This window comes from Neolamprologus brichardi, chromosome 13, assembly GCF_056152115.1.
Source record: "Neolamprologus brichardi isolate AB-2024 chromosome 13, ASM5615211v1, whole genome shotgun sequence".
NCBI classification, from domain to species: Eukaryota; Metazoa; Chordata; class Actinopteri; order Cichliformes; family Cichlidae; genus Neolamprologus; species Neolamprologus brichardi.
In genome coordinates, this window is record NC_142116.1 from 7,634,269 (window position 1) to 7,656,849 (window position 22,581).

The 22,581-nt window shown below is 39.4% G+C and overlaps 1 protein-coding gene across 3 annotated transcripts in view; it reads left to right on the forward strand.

Annotated features, from left to right (window-relative positions):
- kcnq5a (potassium voltage-gated channel, KQT-like subfamily, member 5a) overlaps positions 1 to 22,581 on the forward strand; it is a 112,788-nt gene that overhangs the window by 86,218 nt on the left and 3,989 nt on the right. The window contains exons 8-14 of one of the 3 annotated variants that reach the window (XM_087850057.1): positions 3,705 to 3,799; positions 5,705 to 5,731; positions 13,349 to 13,590; positions 14,863 to 14,971; positions 19,411 to 19,542; positions 19,803 to 19,919; positions 22,288 to 22,414. In XM_087850057.1, coding sequence (XP_087706183.1) covers positions 3,705 to 3,799; positions 5,705 to 5,731; positions 13,349 to 13,590; positions 14,863 to 14,971; positions 19,411 to 19,542; positions 19,803 to 19,919; positions 22,288 to 22,414 — 849 coding nt within the window. Of the gene's footprint in view, positions 1 to 3,381; positions 3,571 to 3,704; positions 3,800 to 5,704; positions 5,732 to 13,348; positions 13,591 to 14,862; positions 14,972 to 19,410; positions 19,543 to 19,802; positions 19,920 to 22,287; positions 22,415 to 22,581 lie in introns of all 3 variants that reach the window. The other 2 variants (XM_087850056.1, XM_087850058.1) reach the window with 2 other exon arrangements.

A 22,581-nucleotide genomic window follows, 5' to 3' on the forward strand; every position in this document is an offset into this window, starting at 1 on the left:
CTGTTTTTAAATAAAAGCATGAGTGTGTCCACTCTTTACCCTTTGTTGAAGTGCAGGTGTGCATCACTTCTATTACTGTAGGGGTGTTTCATTAAGAGCGTACTTAATATGAGTGTGTGTGTGTGTGTGTGTGTGTGTGTATTATGCTCATCTCGGCCTTGTCAAGGTGTGTAGTCGGTGATGACTAACAGTGTGTGAGGCACACTGCCGACTCTCAGGTCCAACTGCAACACACACTGCTGGGATTTATGAGCCGTTTCCATGGCGATCATTCCCTGGGCGGACGCTCCTTCAAACTATCACTTGTAATAGACAAGACCAGCTGCATTGCTTGCTAATGAACAATAAATATCTGCTGTGGAGTGCGTTCCCTGAAGTGCGCAGCTAAATGTGTGCGTGTCTCTTTTTTGCATGTATCTGTGAGACTGCATGTGTTTGTTTTTGTGTAGGCGTTTGTCTGTTCTGTCTACCTTCTCCTATCTTACGAACTACCTTGCACTACTTTCTGAAATTTTCCGGTCAGTGATGAAATCCAAACTCGAACGTCTGAGTCTCACGCTGCTGTTTCGAATGTTGTTCTAATCTGTATCAGTTATGATAATATGATAGCATCACGTTCGCCAACTGTTAGACACAGCTAGACAAAAACTTCCTCACACTTTAAATCCAAAACTCTACTGCTGACCCAGTTTTAAAACTACATATTTGGAAGTGGAAATCTGGAAATCTAAATTGTTACCCAAACTGTCTGTCATCATTTGCATCTGTTTCTTAATGAAGGGGTTTCTAGACTGTCATAGTAGCCTGACAAGATCTTTCCCTTTCCAAGGATATCTACAAATGCGGCCAAGAAGTCTTGGATTTTCTTCCCTCATTGTCCCATATCCGCTGTCAGCCGTTTGACGAAGCAACCGAGCGATCATTGTCAAGCTTGTAAAGAACTATCTCATAGTAATGTAAATATGTCAGTCAAACTAAACCAAAGGAAATCTAAAGCATACAAACAATGGAAACTAAACTTCACTGTTGGTCACATGCAGCAGTCTGGTCTTAATATCAACCTGATAGCTCAGGGAATGCCGTTGTAATTTCTTTATGTTCTAAATAGAACATATGTCGGTGCATATCATGTGTTTTAGTGAATAATTAATGGTAACATTAAGATACAATTTCTTAGATACTTTGCCATCTGTTTGACAGCATCTTCCTGATGAAAATAAATGAATAAATGATTAATACATAGCATTATGGATCCACTTTATTCTCACTGTATGCGCACACGTGGTATGGGTGCTCTTCCCTTCCAAATAAGTAGTCGGATGATATGGGTAAAGTTTTCATAAATATTTGTATGACTAATTCATTAAATCAAACCACTGTTTTGTCTGATCTCCTTGTTATGTATAAATATCTGTTGTTAGCATAGACGAAATCCAGTTGGAGCCCAACTGATCCTTAATAACCCACTAAGTGAACAATTAATCCAGTGTGTGTTGGTCTTGTTCCTCTTTTACTGGCTGTGTATCAAGTATCTGGTCACTGTCTGTTATCTGCCAAGTTCATGACATTTTCCTCAACAGGTAAAAGGAAACTTGGAAGCACCTGTGAAGTGTTAAATATGTGGACGGCGTCATTACTCTGTCTGTCGCTTCACTCCCCTCATCTCACGCAGCTCTCCCTGCTTAATCGCTATTTTCTGTGTGTGCATAACAGAATATTACCACTGTCCTCAAGCCTTCGCAGCTGGTCAATTCTAAATTTCAACATCTGTCATAGCTGTTTTGCCAAATAACTTGATGTGTAATTTTCAGAGCAAGATTGAATCTATAAATGATATTAAAGTGTCCACATAATAATCAGCAGCCAAAACTGACTAGCGTTTGGCAGGTGGTCAGTGTTAATTTTCCATCCTGTCTGTTTGAAGTGTTTATATTTGGGTTTTCCAAGTCAGGTCTGAAATCTTGTAACCATACCTGGCAAGTTTGAGGAGGCTGAGTCAGCTGCAAGTAAATTATGGTTGACGATGTAAAGGAAGCAACCTTTAAAAGATAGGTGGCAGACAGCTTGTGGCCTCATCAGTTATTACTTTTGAATTAGGTTCACTGTTAATCTGGCATAGAAGACTGTATGACCGGCTCAGTTAAATAAGATGATGTATAAAGGGTACTTTGTGTCCATCACTGGCTCTGACAAACACCCTAAACACACTGATGTCTCATCCCGCCCCACTGTTACAACTTGCTGATAACTTTACCAGCAAACACGTGATTTCCATAGATGAATTTAAACAGTCCGTTGCACTTAATATTTCTCCTGCACTGAATTTAGAAGGTGTCCTAATCTTTTAGTTTAGCCTAAATGCTAAACTAAAAGCACACATATTCTGTAGACGTAGATATATACATGAAAACTTGATGATTTTTAAGTTTTGTTTTTTGTTCTTTCTGCTGTTATTTCAATTATATTTGCATGTTCGAAATAAAATTATATCTATCTATCTAAATGCCAAGAAGCCATTTAATTTCTGATGGACAATCACCATAGCGACAGAGAGCAATTAAATCCATGCACAGCTAAAAGGAAAACAATTCACGGCTCTCCACACTCTTTGTATTAGGTTGCTGTGCTTCCTTGTCACTTCCATCTGCCAGCAATAAACTGACAAATGCCTAAGAGCAGATGTTTGCGTGAAAGTATTACGACAGGCTAAAGAAACCCAAATGTTTTTTAAAAGCTGCTGAAATTAAAAAATAAATAAATACAGGAATGACTGAACCTTTATAAAGACCATATTAAAAGGAAAAATAGGAAAACTGAGAGTCAAATACAATCTGGTATATTCCTCCAAGGTGGGCCTCCAAGATATTTTTAATTTTATTATATTTCTTATAGCCAACTAGCATTAGATTTCCTACAGCTAATAGCCATATGGTGCTAAAATAATCATTTGATATTGTGAAATCCAGCAAACCTGATGCTTTTTGTTAGCATTTCAGCCCATGTTATATATGTTTTAGACATATATAACAGATTGCACCCTGTCTCTGTAGTTTAGCATTGCTTTGACAAAAGTTTAAAAAATCCTTGCCTAAGTAGAAGTTAATATGGAATAACATTTTGTTCATATTTTTGAGAAACTATGTCAAATTAACTAAAGTGACTGTAAATGACACAATTTACTCCTCATGTCTGTACTGACAACCTCCACAATATCTGCCAGGTGGTTACAGGCTTTTAAACTGGAGGTTACGTTTTCACATAAACCTCAGTCTATTTTCCCTCACCAAGTTTGTGTCATTTCTGTGTTATCTATGTGTGTTCGTGCGTGTGCACATGTGAATGTGTTTGTGTCTTGTCCATCTCTGCTCCTCCCCCACCCAGGCAGCTTGGCGTATGTACTCCACCGACGGTGCTCGTCCCTACCTCAGAGCCACCTGGCACCACTACCAAAGCGCTCTCTCCCCCCTCAGGCATGTATCCCCTCCACCAGCACCACCACCATCACTGCCCCACCTCCCTTCAACATCCCCCAACCGCACCGCATCAACACTCCCCCCGAAAACTAATCAGGTTTTTCTTTTTCCCTCCTCACTTTTCTTCTCTCACTTCCTACCCAACCTATCTGATCCTCCCTCACCCCTTTTTTGCTCCGTTTATTGTTCGATTTATCATTACTTTATTTATCCTGTTGACTCTGCACGTAGTGTGTCTGGCGTAGTTATGCTGCTGATGAGAACTCGGTTTCCATTGCTACCTGGAAGCCTCATTTGAAGGCGTTGCATACCTGCAGCCCCGCCAAGTAGGTAACAACTTACAGACTTACAATCATGGCCTCTGCTGCTCAGCCCTCCTTCTCATCTTTTCCTCCTCACCTGGTGTGTGTTCACCTCCTCTGGTGTAACCTCGGCTGCTGTTTCATTGCATAACTCATTGTTATGAATCATTGTAACATTCTGTTTCATAAGCATACCAAACTCTGGAATGTTTTGCTGATGGCATAACTTTCACTATCCTCAGATTCACACATAAGATTTGTCAAATCTTATGTGTGCAACATATATGGTTGCTGATGTGTTTTGTTAACAATTTGTCTGATGATTGTGTACATTTTGTAAATATTTAGTGCTGAAAATGCCTGCCAGATGGGTTAAAAAAGAAAAAAAAATACTTTTTTTACATTAAAAAGAAAGAAAATACTTTTTAAAATTTGTACTGTAGCACAAATTTAAAAGATGCCAAAGATTATGAGATCCCATTAATTCAAATTCTAGCTGACTTGATGTTTAATGAAACCCTGAATGCAGCTTGGGTAAAATTAGCACATTACTTTCAGCAAAGTCAGACAGAATTATTGAGCTGGCATGGATATGAGTGAGTTTTGCGATGTACTAATATTTGTTTTGTCCTGCATTTTTGAAGCTGTACCAGTATACAGCCAGTCTTGTGGGGGGGGGAAAGGTTCCACACGACTATATGCAATCCTGTTAAAAAAGAAGTACACCCCATGATTCAGAGAACCACCTTCAGAAACTTAAGTTAATAATTTTCTATTCACATCTGCCTCTCACATGTTTTTCAGAAGTTTTCAGTTCGGTGAGGTTTGGGGGCATTTGTTTAAAAATCCTTGAGGTGACAGTTGTTGGGATTTGGCGCTATGTGAATTGAATTGAATCATTCACGTTGAAGTGTGGACTTTGACTGCACCTTGATTGTTTTCTTTTTCATACATTTACTTTGTGCTTGGCATCATTGCACTGGTGCATGACCCAGTTTAGGCCAAGCTTTATCTGGCAGACAGATATCCTCATGTTTCACTCAAGAATACTTTGGTATACTTTATGGTCAACTCAATGACTGCAAGTTGCCATGGTCACTATCATGCTTGACAGTTAGTGTGACGTATTTGTGCTGATATGCTGTTTGATTATTGCAAACATGGCACTCCGCATTATGGCCAAACATCTACACTTTAGCCTTGTCTTTCCAAATTAAATTGTTTAAGTCTTTTGGTTTGTTAAGATGCAACTTTGCAAAGCTAAACCATGGTGTTGTAATGTTTTCAGAGAGAAGAAACTTTCTTCTGGCAACACTTTAAATAAGCCATAGATTTTTAGCTGTTTTTTTGTAACTTAACATGCTTACTGAGGCCTGTAGAGTCTGACATGTAGCTCTTTTTTGTGCGTATTTTTGCTGATTATTGCAGGGTCTAACTCTGCGCTGAATTTGCTTTGACATCTACTCTTGAGAAGATTGTGGCATTGTGTTAACACACAGCTGAATGATCCAGATCAGGAAACTGCCAAAATACTTCTTTTATAGAGGTGGTCACACTTACTGATGATCAGTTAGTCACGTGCATTTGATCAACAGCACCTGGCTGCTATTTATCCTCTTAGTTCCTGTAGAAACAGTGAGGGTGTACTTTGTTTTTTTACAGGACTTCATAGAGTCCTAAAAAACCATGACTGTACTTTTCTGATTTCCGTGTCTATCCTTTACCTAACATTTAGCCTTATGGTGCATGGCTGCTTGCATGGGATGAAAGTAATCAAACCCATTGGACTCAAATTTATTTCCTTTTGCCTCCTTTTGGCTTGATGCTTCCCATATCCATTAATGGCAACATCTTTACAATCCTCATTTAATCTGCTGGGTTACTGATTTCTCTCCCTTTTTCTCCTCTTTTCCCCACTAACCCTTAAAGGAAAGAGCAGGGCGAGGCTACTTACAGGTTTGTATAACTCTCAGCTCATACTGACAAAGACACAAACACGTAAACAACTTAACATGTGATACAATTGTTCGATTATTTAGACGATTGTTTAATGACTTACACATTTTAGAGACTGTGATTTCTGCTCTTATCTGGATTGGCTGGTTGTTTACTCCAGTTTTAGTTCATTTATAATTTGATGGTGTTGACAGATAAGAAATGGTTGGGTTTTTTTGTTTAGTGACATTTATTGCAGATTTCAGCTGACATCAAAGGGCAGAGACAAAAGGCTTAGTTTCTTGGTTTCTTTATTGATTTATGGAATGGCTGAACCCTTATTTGCCCTCGCATTACTTAACAGAATCTAGCCATAGTTTTGATTTGACATATGCTAAATGTACAATATATTGCCCAGATGAATTGGAGAGGAGAAAAAAGGTTCAAAAAGAGAGAGGCTGTGCTGCAGTGTTATGATACAACATAAAAAGGGTAATGAGCAATAGTGGACAGTTAATGATTATCAAGGCTGATTTGTTCTGATAAAAGAAAACCAGATGTGCAGTGTCACCCTTTACTTATTTTCACTGTTAGGAACTTCTGCTAATATATTGCAGTTCATTGATTTGAACTAAAACAGTGACATAATTAAGGTCACAAATGAGACTAACACTCAACCCAACAATAGACACTGAAATTCCTCAGGACCCAGGCGATATACTTAGCAAATCTGAAATAGACTGAATGACAGGTTCGAAACACACACACAATCTTGTTTTCATTTCTTAGTCAGGACATCTTATTGCCATAATGCTTTCCCTACCTGCATACCCTAACCATCAGAAATGAATGCCTAACTCTAACCTAAACCTAACCATAACCTAATTGTAACCCTAACACTACAGTTTTTCTCAAATGCTAAAACACATTTCACAAACGTTTCCACCATGTTCCTCAATGTCTAAACACACCCTTTTCTAAAGCTACATAAACACAACCACACCTTCCCACTGCAAAACTCAAACTCTTTTTTCACACCAAAAGAGCAGCTTGAAGCTTTCAAAAATGTAAACACTATACACATCATTACACACTACAGCAAAACAATTGAAAACACAATGCTCAATTTGTGAGAAGGTTCTTTGGTTCATAACTGCCAATGCATATTTGTAGAAACCATACAGTAACGGATCATCGTAGATCTCTGCAGAGGATTAGGCATTTAGATTTGTGAGTTTCATATGAAGAGTATAAATTTATAGAAAATCCTGCATGTACGTACACTACTGTAACACAACTCAATGCAAAAACAGAATCTATTGCACACAACAGTACTCTTGAAAACATGATCAGGGTGTGAAGTTTTTTTATTTACGTTATTCACACCACAATCACTGTGTGGCATCATGTCGCTGAGCTGCATCGGGCCACATCACCTCATCCACATCGCAGGCTATATTGTCTCTTGCCAGGCACCGCGGGAAAAACGCCCTGGAGTGGCGAATCCATCCTTGGGAGGCCTCCGCTGGGATGTCAACACAACACATTGCCCTTAGGAGGTTCTCTCTTGTGTATGGTTGTCTGTCATAAACCTTCCATCTCCACGATGAGAAGAACTCCTCTGTAGGGTTCAGGAAAGGGGAGCAGGGTGGCAGACAGACGTTTAAAAAGTGGTCACTGTTGGTGGTGAACCACTCTCTGATTTGGTTTGTTCTGTGGAAGCGGACATTGTCCCCAATGATCACATAAATGTGATGTGCGGGCCCAGGATGGTGTTGTTGGCGGTCCAGGAGGATGTCTTTTAGCTCCTCTAGGAAGGTTAGGAGACATTGGGTGTTGTAAGACCCAAGGACAGCATGCCGGTGGACAAGCCCCTCCGAACCCATGGCCGCACAAAGGGTAATATTACCCCCCGTTGACCAGGGACCTCAGTGATGGCTCTTTGGCCAATGATGTTACGGCCTCTTTGCCTTCGTTTCTGCAGGTTGAAGCCAGCCTCATCCAGGAAGAGGTACTCATGAGGTCTGGCCATCGCGTCCAACTGTATTATCCTCTGTGAAAATGTGAAAGTGCACAGGTGTTCAGAACAACAGTCAATCAGGTAGCACAGTATTGTCCAGAAGTAATGTAGGCCATTGAGCAACACAGTATGTCCACTAACTGTACTGTGAACATGGATGTATACTTACTTGCACATACTCGTAACGTAGGTCTTTGTGTCGCGCAGAGTTGCACTCAAAGGGAACCCTATAGACCTGTCTCATCCGCGTCTTTTTGCGCCAGAGAACTCAGTCTATTGTGGCCAAGCTGACATCATCAATGCTCTCAAAGTTGACATTATCAGCAATGACTTTGTCTCTGATCTCCCAGAGTCTGATGAGGTTGTTCCCACAAACCATATCCACAATGAGGGTTTCTTGTGCCGCTCTAAATATGGCAACCATCCCACCTCTATGTGGCATTCTTTCAACTCTAAAGAAAGAAACATGTTGTCAATTGACATGTGTTACAATACTGTCACAACTGATTTGAAACCAATAGACTACTTTCACAGGTTTGTAAAACTGTATTGTGACAAAGAAAGCAATCGAGTACAATACCTGTTGTGTTGTCTGGATGCCCTGATAATGGTGGCCACGGTGAACCTACTTAGGTTTGGACGGACTCTTAGTCCTGCTTCAGCCATTGTCATGCCATGTACAATGACATGGTCAATGACTGTTGCTCGCATCTCGTCCGTAATGATGGTGCGAGGTTGTCTTGCTCTCCCTCCTGGACCTTCTCCTCTCCCATGTCGGCCTCCTCCTCTTCCTCGTTGGCCTGCTCCTCTTCCTCCAGGGCCAGCTCTTCTCCCTCCTCTGGATCGAATTCCTCTTCCCCTGACTCTGCCTTCATCCATTGTGTTTGTTTGGACTCTTCAGCATACTGTGCACTCTGTGCACTGTTGTGTGTAATGAATGACGCCAGGGGTGTTCATTGTGCTCAAATATTGCTGACTGTGGCAAGCATGTTGCATCACATGAGCTTTCATTTGAGAATATTAGCAGAGTTCTTTTGCAACTTGTGTTTTAGCAAGGAAAGATGTGTTTAGATTTATGACAACGGAGGATTGTGTTCTGTGACTTGTGTCTTCATGTGACATGTGTTTATGATATTGGTAAATGATGGCTAGATTTAGTAAATGTGTTTAGACAACTGGTCATTTGGTTTAGAGCAGGGGTGGGCAATTCCAGGGCTCGAGGGCCGGTGTCCTGCAGGTTTTAGATCTCACCTTGGGTCAACACACCTGAATCACATGATTAGTTCGTTACCAGGCCTCTGGAGAACTTCAGGACATGTTGAGGAGCTAATTTAGCCATTTAAATCAGCTGTGTTGGTTCAAGGACACATCTAAAACTTGCAGGGACACCGGCCCTCGAGGCCTGGAGTTGCCCACCCCTGGTTTAGAGGATTGGCTTTTGTGTTTTAGCATTTGAGAAAAACTGTAAAACCACATTTTGAGTCTCAAAAATGCCTTCAAACTCATGGGGACGTGCATTTTGTCCCCATAAGGGACTGTTGGTCCCCACAAGTGTAGTAGTATTCAAGTATTGGTCCCCATAAAGATATGTAAACATGGTACACACACACACACAGACATGCAGGCACACATATAGTGCAAAGACTGTGCAGAATTTAAAAGTCAGGTAGGCTGTGATGTGGTGATGGAGACAATTATGCTTATTTTTTAATTACGAGCAATTGCTCAGCAAATAAGTGCTACTTTCAAACAATCTCGTGAAACAACAGAATGCTTTTTATTTCTTTTTTTTTTTACCTCAATTTTCTATCTCAGTTCATAAACAGTGATGGTGATTGTCTTTGCCGTGTGTCTGCGTGCATGCGTGTGTGTGTGTGTGTGTGTTTGTGTGCATATGAACGCACACCCTTCTTCAAACACAGGAGCCTGTACCATGTCTGTACCATGACGCACATTTTCCATTGGGATTGTATTTATATAACTCATCAAACACAAGTCTAGAAGAGACAGACCAAAGTTGAAAAAGAGGGAGGAGAGGGGAGATAGAGGATTTCAGAGAGGGGAAAAAGACAGAGAAAGATTTGTGAGTTTAATTATGCTAGTATAATTTTTACAGTGCAGCACTTCTTTGGCAACATTTGGGGACCTTATGTTGAGACAGCAGCTTTTTAAGGCATTTAAACTTAAAACACCACCACACATATGTATATAAAAAAACAGTTTACACTCTCAGTCAAACACACAAGCAAATGTGCTTCTCATCCTTAAACAAAATAGCATTTAATTAGGCTTTGTTGCTTACACAACAACATTAATTCCCTAGAAATCCTTCTGTTTAAAAGACTGTGTTTAATTAGGTTTTCCTTTCTTAGAAACAATTTACACTCGTTTAATCATAATTATGCACACTTTTATGACACTGCTTCTCTTCTAAATGTTCTCCTCCACCAAGGGAACTCATAACACTCTCTGTTATTAGTGGTTTTACAGACTGCCAACTGTGGCTGTTTGGCAGCGGTAGGTGCCGTGGTAAACGGCTGGTGGTTTTTGTTTAAGCAGACTTGTAAACACCAGCAATAGTAAACATTAGGCGCACCACAAAGTGCTACAGCGGGCATCATGCTGAGCGTAAGTGTGCTGGATATTGGCAGTGAAAAGAAACATGAAATAAAGATTAAAGGGGGTTTAATCGTTAGGTTATGCGTATAGACAGGTGTGTGTGAGAGTGTGTGTGTGTGTGTGTTTATACCTCCATGTGCAGTGAAGTATAACTCAATCCCACTGATAGTAGTAGGTCGACTTCCAAAGAATTTCCTTTGACTATTTTTAACCAGAGAACTATTTCTCATCATTTAAGTGTGAAATGATATCTCTAGCCGACTCACCTCCTTCCTGATAGGAAACCATTTCTTTGCAATGACACTGTTCATGTGAAAATATTTATTTATTCCACAACGCTGTTGAAAAACCAGCATTCACTTCAAACTGGGCCAAATAAACTGGCGAGCATGGCAGCTTTTAATTTAAAGTTTTAGACAAGGGAGGAGAGGAGACAGAACATATGGATTTGGTTTGCTTGTATTGGATGCAGTATTTGCACATAGACTCAGTTGGACATACTTTGTACTAATAAACTGTCAGTTTAAATTCTGATAAATGTCCAGTCTGACTCCAGCTCTGCAGCTCAGGGATCCAACAACAATGGCACCGACAGGAAATTTGTTGGATTTGTACTGTAAATATGTTTGTCTTCCCAAAAGTGAAGGAAAACTGAATTCAGGTGGTTATACCCATTCCCATCCCTCTTTGAATTATATCCCCTGCCCCTGTGTTTGCTGTGCATCAATCTTGACTGTAGAGAATTTCTCCACTGTGAGCTGAAATCTGCTCCAGTTTTAATATCCTCCCTTATTTATCCCTTTCTTCTCCATCCCTTTCCCTCCGTTCCATTCATCTGTCCCTTGTGCTCTAGTAAGGGTCTAAGTAATGGAAGGCTCTTCAGAAGGTATTCTCGGAAATATAGGAGGTACCTACAGTACTACCCAGCATCCTCTCTGCCCTGCCCTTAGCCCTTAGAGTAACTTGTGAGAATGAATGACTAATGGCATGGAGGAGAACAAAGAGAACCCCACTAAACTGCCTTCTTACAGTGCTTCCTTACCCGGTTATCTTTTTTTATCCCATAAAGGAATTTCTCTCTTTGACTATTGCTGCCTGCTGCCTGTCTATCCCAAACAAGTCTTTGTTACTGCATTAAAAATTAAAGGGAATTCCACCTAAAGTCATTGCAGAAGTAGACTTTGTTTTACAAGGTACTATTTTCAAAAGCAATACCAATTAATTTTTTTTTCCTTAATACGATTAAGGAAAAAATTGCAGCAGTAAACAAATTGCATGTTGAAACCCCTTTTGTTCTTTAAAGGATTCAATAAACTGACATTATGGCATGCTGCTTGTCACGACTCTTTGCTAATTTGATTTCATTTAATTGCAAATTATGGATATTTAAACTAGTTTCTCAGGGAGACACTTTAATAATCTGGGCTTGTTGTCCTAAATTATCCCTCAACAGCATATATGTAGCTCTTCTATATTTACTGTTAACGTCACTGTTACATTACTGCTGTACCTCCCATTTAAATCATTATGCCAATCAATGATGGAAACTATGATAACACAAAAAGATCTATTTCTCTCCAACTATTTGTCTCAGTCCACAATATTTTTATTTCTGTTTATTAATAACAGTACGTGTACAATATCGCATCGTTACTGTATTGCTCAGTGATGATTTACAGTTTTAGCTTGTGCATTGCAGCACTGAATTGTGTTGCTACACAAGTAAGAGAAAGGAATGGTAATATTGCACAGGTCTGTAAGTTTCAAGAAACAATAGTAGATAAATTGGTAAATTGATCACTGGATCTCAGGTGAGATACTGTGGTCTGAACAAAAAGATGAATTTTTGGCATGCAAATTGTGCTGGAGCTTTGCATCTCACTTATCGATCTGCTGCATTGCATGCTGATCAATTTGCCCAAGCAGCATACAGTAATAGTTTGCTGCAGTGCATCTCATTGATTTTGAACTTTCTGCATACCCAGCAGCGCCTTAAAGGTTTCCAAAGATGTGAACATTATGTCATGAATTTCATGTTTATTTGTCATTTTTAAATGTTTGTGATATCATTAGGTATTTATTTAGCCTGACAAAAATTGGGGTGATAGAGGAAGACCAAGTTTGTTTGATTTAATAGAAATAAAAGTGCAAATGTGATCATAAATAACTACATTAAACAGAAGTTATATGCTACAAAAAAGAGTAAAACCACATTAATGATTAACCTTTTGATACAGGTTTCAGTAGACTTACCTGCGACTATTAATTACCATGCTGGAAGCGATTTGGCAACAACATTCGTCTTGGAAAAATCTTGGGGGTTTTTTTGCAATTAAAGAAAAAAGTTCAAAATTAATCAAAATTAAGATTTTGTCCAAAAACATAAAAGATCAAGCACCATCTAGAAATTTTAGAGGCTTTTTCTCAATAATGGTGTCATTTGTTTAATGTTGATTAAAAATGAACGTGGTGATGACAGTAATGTTACTATGCTTCAGCTGCGAATGACGATTACAACACCTCAGGATCACTGAGGGTTTGTTTTTGGTGGCTTGGTAGGCAGTCTGGCACTGTTCTGGTGTTTTGGGCATGTCAGTTGGATGGATGATGTTTGGTCTAAAGGAAAAGACAGAACAGTGCCCTTTGTCTGAGCTCTGAACTCTTCTCACTCTCTGAGGGGAAATAGGTGCTGACAGCATCCCCTTTATGTCTCTCTCCTAGTGTCTCTCTCTGAACCCCAATCTGTGTCACACATAAGCTCTTTCTTTGTCACTTCAATCCTTAACTCACATTCTTCACTTTTTCCTCTCTATATCTGATCATTCTTTCTGTCCCTCCCCCCCCTTCCTCGTGTCTTTTCTCTCGCACATCTTTCCTACTTTCCTATTATATTACCTCTTTCCTTTCTACTGGTATGAATGTTTCTCACCATATCCGCTGTCATCTTCTCTGCTCCTCTTCTATTTTCTCTCTCTCTTGTCTTCTCTCCCTCCATGCAGTCAGAAGTTGAGCTTTAAAGAACGGGTCCGCATGGCGAGCCCTCGTGGTCAGAGTATGAAGAGCCGGCAGACGTCCATGAATGACCGCCAACGCTGTTCCCCTGGCAACGAGATGGTGGGCAGCACAGAACTGATGGGCGGCAGCCCTGCCAAAGTGCAGAAGAGCTGGAGCTTCAATGATCGGACCCGGTTTAGGCCGTCTCTGAGGTTGAAGAGCCAGCCTCGTACAGCTGTCCCAGATGGTGAGCTTGTAATGTTACTGTAACCAACCAAACCAACATCTGACAAATGACACTTTCAGAGAAATATGGAAGAAATATGGAAGTATATGTAAAATGCCATGTGGAGTTACACCTTTCAAGATTTCATTACCTTAAATATAACTCAAAAAAGTTAAATAAAATAAATTCAAAAGTATTGTAGCACGTTTGAAAACCCAGTTATCTTACCCCTAAATTTGTGAAGCAGTTTGAGATATGTTTTGGATCACTGCCCTGCCTCCTTTCAGGTTCAGTCTTTTGACTGATTGTGTGACATTTGCACTCAGACTTATATGATTAGAAGAGATTTAGTGGAATCCATTCTTCCAAGTTTCTATGCCATCTTTCATGTGCCAAGGTTGTTCGTTTCCTCAAACAAACCTTTTGCCCTGTGGTTAATTACAGTTTGGTAAAAATTTGGTTGAGGAAATCCATACATTACATTAACCATCATATCAAAGTTACCTTCATGCTGTTTCTTCATTGTTAATATAGCTGATTATTTGTTATTGCTATGTCCAGTTTAATTTGTTGTCATTTTTTATGCCAATTTTAAGTTGCCAACTTCGTGGTAACCATTTATGATGGTCACATCCTGTTCCAACAAGCAGAGCAAAGCAAAGTCAATAAAGACATGGATGAGCGAGTTTGGTGTGGAAGAACTTGGCTGGCCTGCACAGAGTCCTGACCACAACCTGACTGAATTACAAGCCAGGGTTTCTCATCCACCCACACCCAAGTTTGTGAATGCGATAGATCGAGAACAAAGCAGCATAGCAGCTTCAAATTTATACCACAGGTGTATCTATTAAAAATCTTGGACAAGTTCGAATCTCAGTGACCTTGACCTTTAGATTAAGTTCAGAGGTCAAGTTTTCTGAAAATCTTGTGAATGCTATAACTTGAGGTTCCATAGAATTTTAAAACTGATGATTTTATAATGCTTATTTAGTCCTCTTTGGGTCCACATCTCCCACTCTAATTGTTATCGGTAGTATCAAGGATCTACACCCTCCTCTTCCATCTTATATCGCTGAGGTGACAAAAATATGTCAGTTTCTTTGTTCCTGCCTTAAATATCCCAAACACAATATAAATTTTCACCTCCTAAAAGTCAAAATAGTATCATTTGGAAACATTCTCACAGACCTTTCTCTTCCAGCAGAAAGTTGCAAAAGGTTTTTGAGTTTTAAGACTGCAAATGCTTTCAGCAGAGCAACATTTATTAATGACTCAACACTCTGTTTCTTTCAGTGGACACAGGCATGACCACAGAGGAATCCTTTGATGAGCGAGGGTGCCACTGCGATGTTACTGTGGAGGATCTATCAGCACCTCTCAAGGCTGTCATCAGAGCTGTTAGGTGAGGTCCTGCTCCAAATAAACTTTATGAGTGCCTTTATGAGGTAATCAAAATCAACCCCAAATCACCAAACTGCTTGAAGACTTTGGGCGAGCAATTCTCTTTTGAAGAAGAAAGAACCAGCAAAAACACATTCAGATGCTAATATGCAGTCACACTCAAGAAGATTTTATTGAAATAGGGAGTACTATTATGAAAATAACACAGATAGGGAGGTCACTTCTGCAGTTTGCTTTCCAAAATTGTGCTTTTATCCATTATCCTCTTCACTCACATTAGGTGCCAAAACTCAGTCACGTCTCACTTGTCACAGTTTTTGTTTTCATTTGTTGTTCAACACTTTAGATATGTAATTGCTTTTTAGAGAACTGGATAGCAAGATTGACAAAATAAATCACATATTTTGGTAAATATGAAGATGATAGGGCAGCACGGTGGCACGGTGGTTAGCACTGTTGCCGCACAGCAAGAAGGTCCTGAGTTCAATTCCACCATCAGTCTTTCTGTGTGGAGTTTGCATGTTCTCCCCGTGTTTGCGTGGGTTCCCTCCGGGTACTCCGGCTTCCTCCCACCGTCCAAAGACATGCAGCTTGTGGGGATTGGTTAATTGGATAATCCAAATTGCCACTAGGTGTGAATGTGCGAATGAATGAGATGCGAATGGTTGTCTGTCCCTGTGTGAGACTTATGCGACAGACTGGCGACCTGCCCAGGGTGTACCCTGCCTCTCGCCCTATGACAGCTGGGATAGGCTCCAGCGCCCCCCGTGACCCTGAAAAGGATAAGCGGAAGTGAATGGATGGATGGATGGATGAAGATGATAACTCTCGAGCTCTACCCACTTGTTGTCTTGCTGTCTAGTTAAAAAATGGCAACAAAATTACAATTTCAAATCTAGGCCTTTTTTAAAAGCAGTTCACAAACCATCTGTGGTGTCAGGTGGGCTACATTTATCTTCTCTCTATCATATACTCTTAACACTGAAACTACAACTCCTATTTCTAAGCTCTAGTTCAAAGCAGCAATAATGGAAACATCGTTTTGTTGGGGGGTAGGAGATTGTAGCGATGTTGCACGTCGCACATTTGGATCCCTGGGTATAATATAATTCCATTTTTTGAGATGTCTTTGTGCCTCTGCACTATACATGAGTCTTAGTGTGTTAGAGTCAGCTGTGTCAGTGTCACCATAGATAATGGTCCTTACAAAGTCAGGATTAGGAGGCTGGAGCAGTGACAGCTGCATAAATCGCATGTTTGTAAGGAAAGAGGATCTCGCAGATTTCCTTTTGGGACCTTTGTGCTTTTCTCTTTAGCTTTTTTTTTTACATGTTACTTTCACTGTCGCCTGTTAGTTAGGCTTAGGCACTGAAAACTAAATTCAGTAAAAGATTGGGGTTTGGTTTAAAATATGCTCCTGGCAAACCTGCTGATGAGTTGGGAGTGACAGCCCCATCTCACTAATGCCATAAGAGCACAACCCACCAAAAGGACACCTTCTGACTTAATGAGCCACTTAAGCTTTTAACAAAACAGCTTTAATTGATGCCTTGGGGATGAGAACGGTCTGAACCAATTCAACAAAAGCATGAAACTCTGATTAGTCTAATATATGCACTTTAAAGAGCAGCCAATAGACAAATAGCCAGCTAACTTACAGGCTGCAATATATTATACCAGTGGTTCTTAAACTGTAGGGTGTAGAGCCTTTGGTTGGTTGCAGAACCTCTGCAGGTGGGGAACAGAAAACCAGGTGAAAAATAGGAAGTCAAATATAAGTGAAGAGAAAATGCAATTTATAATTGCCAGTTAACTTAACCAGCAGAGAAGCTGAGGGAAGCTGGAGAGAAGCAGTGCAGGTACAAGGACAACATGCAAAGATCTAACCCTGTGCCAAATAATTCTGAAGCACTAGAAAATAAATCAGAAAGTCTAAACCTAACAGAAATATTTGATTAAACTACGAATAGAGCAGAACGCTGAAACTCTTCATATACTACCACATGCACTTCAAAGACCCGCCAGCAGACCAACAGTCAACTAATTAGTAGACTTCAGAATATTATACCAGTAGTTCTCAGAAGCAGGCATAGGAAAAAATCAAATTGAATGTTAAGCAATTTCAGGGAAAATCAATTTGTGGGGATTTGGTGATGCTATTTGGCTGACCCTTACTTAAGCTGTATTTTTTTTTTTTTTTTTTTTTTTGCTGTTGATGAAAAAGTGGCAAATGAGCTCTTTTTGGCTTCTGAAGCAAGACATGCCAGAAAATGTTCCTGCAGTTTCTTGCACAGAAGCACCAAGTTTCCAAAGTCTACACTTGGTGTGTAACAAGCTGCTGGTGCTGAAACTGTAACGGTAATAATAACTAAAATTAAAGAGGATGATGTTATTAGTATTTTTCTTTGCTAAATGTTAAATTGTACTCATTTTAACAATTATGCAAGTGAGAATATTTTCCAAAATGCTACATTAGTCCTTTTAATCAGACTAACTAAAGTGTTTGTACTAATAATAAAACCCATTATTTATAATTGGTTATAAAGGATGATGGTTTATTGAAATGAAGTTTTAGATTACCCTTTATCAGCAATCCAACTAAATTGTTGAGTAGATTTATTGTCTACTTTTACATATATGTCCTGCATGTTGGAACTAATAATACTCCTATTGATCACATATTTATTTTTTATCTTAGTAGTTTTACCTCTCCTGTGCTCTCTAAAGTCAAGAGTTTCTTCCCAATCAACTGGTAATGTGACAGCACTGACCCGTATTTATGACTGCTATAGTGCATGAATATAGTGTGTAGATGTGTTCTAGCGGAGCCTGCTCTCCTACACTGGCACTGGCACCCTGTGAACAAGTGTTTATCCTACTGGCACCAGATGACTCTCTCACTCCACCGCTTCTTCTCACCTTTTTTCATTGTGCAAATGTCTAATTTCATATATGAATGAAGTATTTTTTAAATGGCCTACTTAGCTGTAGTTTCTATATTTTTCTATGGTTTACTAAGAATTAAAATTTTGCTGCCTCAATTTTATAGATCATAAATTCGATTGTTTCCCTATAATAAAGAGACAGATTGTTGATGAGGTAAAAACTGGATAAATTCAGCATTTAAAAACCATTAAAATAATTTACATTTATCAGCTTTTTAAGGCAGGGGCTCAATAATGGTTCAGTAATAAAAAGACAATGAATCATGTGTGAAAACCTGAAACCCCTGGCATGTCCTTAATAGAAGCTCTGAATTATTGATACAAGATAAAAAGCCAAGTTATGATTTTCAGTTTTCCATCTTCAAATAGTTGTTGCCACTGCTAGTATCCCTGCATTTTGTTCCATGCTTTTTTTTTTTTTGTTTTCTTCTGTTCAGTTGTCATCTTTATATAGAATTATGGAAAAATAAGCACATGCACTTAATATAAATGGTTAAAGGGGTTGTAAGTAATAGAACCTCACATTTGTTTCTCCAGGCATTTGCTATAAGTTTGTTTATGCACTTCTGAGGTATCTTACAATTGATCTTAAACTCAATTGTATTCTTTCTATGTCAGATTTTTCATTTACCAGATTTTGTCATTGTGTCCTAATGGAGAATAGTCAGTTATGTAACAGTTTGAGTGGAATCTTTTTGTAATCCACTCTTTAAGCGAATGAAATCAGTCTGTCAACCTTTTGATAGTTCAGTAACAGTATCCACTCAATCATTCTTTTATCTGATCTGGATTATTGTCAAGTTTAGGGGTTTACATGCAAAGACTTTATATCATCCTTTTGTATACTGAAGCTTATTAAACCCCCTCTATCATCATCGTCATCTCTTTCTAGATCTACATACAGTTGCACAGATAAACTCCCATCTACGAGCTAAGCTGCTGCCACCTAACCCTGGCTGGTCTGCACACTCAGCAGGCCATTCTCCATGGGCAGCCAGATCCCAGGGTTTTCCCAGGGTGTCGGGTTGAGGGCTGGAGACCCCCTCCTCTGTCAGGGCTGTTATTACACAGGGTCATCTGTCACTGCTGCTTCCATTTAGGCAGTGAGAAAAATAGGCAGTGGGAAACTACCAGAAACCACTGGGGACTCTAAATGAACCAAGAGGCATAGATCTCCTTACCTGGATCAATATTATTACTCAGCAGCGGCTCTGTTCACCAAATAAAAGGAGAAAGAAAATTACACTCAGGTTTCACAAATTCACCATTACGCACTGGTTTTCCATCAGATACTTCAGAAAGTATTTGAAATTTTGTGTTATCTTTGTTACACTCCAAAAAGAAAAGATCAACAGTGAAGCACAAGAACCTCTCTGTAGGTTTTCTCAAACTTACTGCTGCCATCTAATGGTGGTGTTTAGTAATTACACCCTAGATTTCCCTTAAATTGACTCCCAGCATTCACTGTGTGTGTATTTGTCTTTTGCATGTATAGGATCATGAAGTTCCACGTAGCAAAGAAGAAGTTTAAGGAGACGTTGCGTCCGTATGATGTGAAGGACGTGATTGAGCAGTACTCTGCAGGTCACCTGGATATGCTCTGTCGCATCAAGAGCCTTCAGACCAGGTCAGGAAACGGCATGCACATTGATTGATATTGACAGATTTCTGTGTTCCTGCCTTCAAAATCAAGGAATTTATAGATGTATCAGTAACCTGAGCTGCTATGTGTTGATTTTGCTGCAATTTGAGCTAACGCTATAGGTTATATAGAACTTCACAGAAAATCATTATAAATTAACTTTAAACTTTAACATTCTTTTAAGAACATATTTCTTTTCCAAACTAAATACATATGTGTAGATGTGTGTTCCCTCTCTCTCCCAGACTAGACTCTGTAGTGGGTCCTCCTCCAAGGCCTTTGCGCAGCCGTGGGAAGACCTTTTCCTCTCCCTCCCTGCATTTATATTACAGCCAGACCAGCAGGAAACGGTCGACACCGGGGTTAGACTCACCCCCTTTTCTGATCCTTCTGCCAAATGCTTCCCTACTAACTTTGCCAGCCAGTTTGAATTTGCATATGCTTAGATGTATTTGAACTAATTCAGCCAAATGTACAAATATAACTTACCTTAATTTTGGTGCAGTAATCATTTCACTGACTTAATAAGTGGACACATAGAAAACACAGGCCTTCTAGGTGAAAAGTGAAGTTTTTCCTTCATTCCACACATTACTATGACCACCGTTATTCTTCAGCACAGACTGAAGTCTCTTAGGTGAACTTTCTAGTATTTTCTTAAAGCAGTCTTCAGGAATAGTTTTCCAGCTTCTTGAAGGACATTACAAATCTCTTCTTTGGATGTTGGCTGCCTTTAGTTCTACTCTCTGTCCAGATGATCCCACAGTCTATGATGGTGCGTGGTTTTCTTTTCAGGTATGCTTTGACTGCATTAGCAGTGTGTTTGGGATCATCGTCAAGCTGATGAATTGAGCCATTGCTTTCCGCATGGTATTGCACAGTGGATTAAAATCTGATGGTACTCATCTGCGTTTGTAATTCTGTTTTGATAAGATCCCCAACACCAGTGACTGAAATGCAGCCTCAAATCAAGACAGAGCCTCCACCACGTTATTTATAAATAGGTGTACAGTCAGTGTTTTCTTCTCTCCTGACCTCCTCAGTATAGACCGCTGACGATTTGAATCAAACTTTTCTCATTTGGATTCATCACTCAATAACACCAGTTCATGCTTTCTCCCTGTTTCCCTTCCTAAGCAATGGCTTATTGACTACCACCCTTCTACTGAGATAGTTTTTGATGAGGCAACATCAAACAATAGCTGGATTAACTGAAGGGCTTGATGCAACTCTTGAGTTCTGTGTCAGGTCTTTGTACAGTTTTTTTTCCTATTTGTTAATGATAGACATTTAAATGTTGTTCTTCTGCTGTAGATATGGTTTTAGGCATACCGCTTCTTCTTTTGTCCTCTATTTGTCCAGTTTCCTTAATTGCAGGACACACTGCACAGCATGCTGAAACATGCCATGTTTTTGACTAAAAGCATTTTAGGAATCACCTTTTAGAGAAATACTATTTTTTTGCCAGTCGACCTGTGTTTCAGTCGGCATTAGGCGGCTTAATAAACAAAAAATCATTCATTTGAAAATGCCATCCTTCACCTCTGTGTGTATCTGTTCATTTATGTACCTGTGCTTAAAGCTTCATGGTGTTAAGTCAGAGAGAAGTGCCTGATCCAGTCTTTTTCCTATCTCCAGACTGGCCAGTGCAGCAGGCTCTGGTCGCATCCAGCCAAGGAATATGTCCTCTCCTGCACTACACTATTATTACAGCAACTACATGAAGAAGCTTTCTGGCTCAGGGTTATTCTATTTCACATAATTTAATTTTAGACTGTAAAATCCTGCCACATGCAGCCATAGCTGCTAATAAGTGCTATAGCAATGGCAATCGGGTTACTGCGAACAGATATAAAATATCTGAAATGTATTAACCTTCCCGCAAAACCAGATGGTTGGAGTTTACAGTAGAACATGTAGTTAATACCAGAAGGTTTTGACAATAACTGAAAGGCAAATTAAATTGCAGTACAATTCAATTCCTTATTTTAACCCAAAACTTGATGATTTTAATATGTTAAACTCCATCCACATGGTAAGGTTTTTATTAACCGTGTCTGACACATAAATATTTGAAGTAAATGCAAACAAACCCAAACACAGCTGTCTGACATCACATTAGAGCTCATCTGTATTTCCACACTTCATTCTTTCTCCTTTCATCAGAGAGTGGAAACATTATTGTATGTGAATGCTGCTGATTTGTATGCAGTTGTGTGCGGTTTGGATGTGCTTTTTATTTTTTCCTGAGTGAAAACAGGCACCTGTGCATTACTTTGGAACTCAAAGTATGAAAATTAACTTCACTAACTGAACATAATAAACTGTCAGAGAACAAAGACAACCATTTAATGAATACTCTGACATAATCTGACAGTAATTTAAATCAAGCACTGCAAGAAGCAGCTCACTCAGAGCTTTTTTTTTAATTAAATGTGCTTTATATTCTATAAAAAAAATAAAACATGCAAACACAAACAAACTGCTACAAAATGTATTACATCCGATCCTAAAATTGAGTTTCCCATAGATTTTCCTCCTTTTTTTCCATAGTTGTTTTTATACTATAACACTGATTCACTCAAGCCATGTGTGTTTTCTTTTTTTACTAACCCTAACCTTAGCCTTCCGTTGCTTTAGGTTTGTTGTCTGAAATACAGCAGGGATGCCTTCTTATATTACAACGTCATTATTTTCTAATATAATAATCCTAATGTATGTGTATCTCAGGGTGGATCAGATCTTGGGAAAAGGCCAGATTCCTGTGGATAAAAAAATGAGGGACAAACTGCACCCAGATGGAGACTCCCTAGAGGGCATGAGCATGCTTGGACGTGTGTGTAAGGTGGAGAGGCAGGTGGGTTTAAGAAAAAAAAAGGAACGCAGAATGCATGTAAAATGCATTCATAAACTTTTATTACCTCACATTGTTGGTGAGTTGTTTGGGCTCTTGACCAATACCTGTGAAATTTTGCTTTTAACAGTATCAATTTATCTGTATTGGAAACCCCCAGAAAATTTACA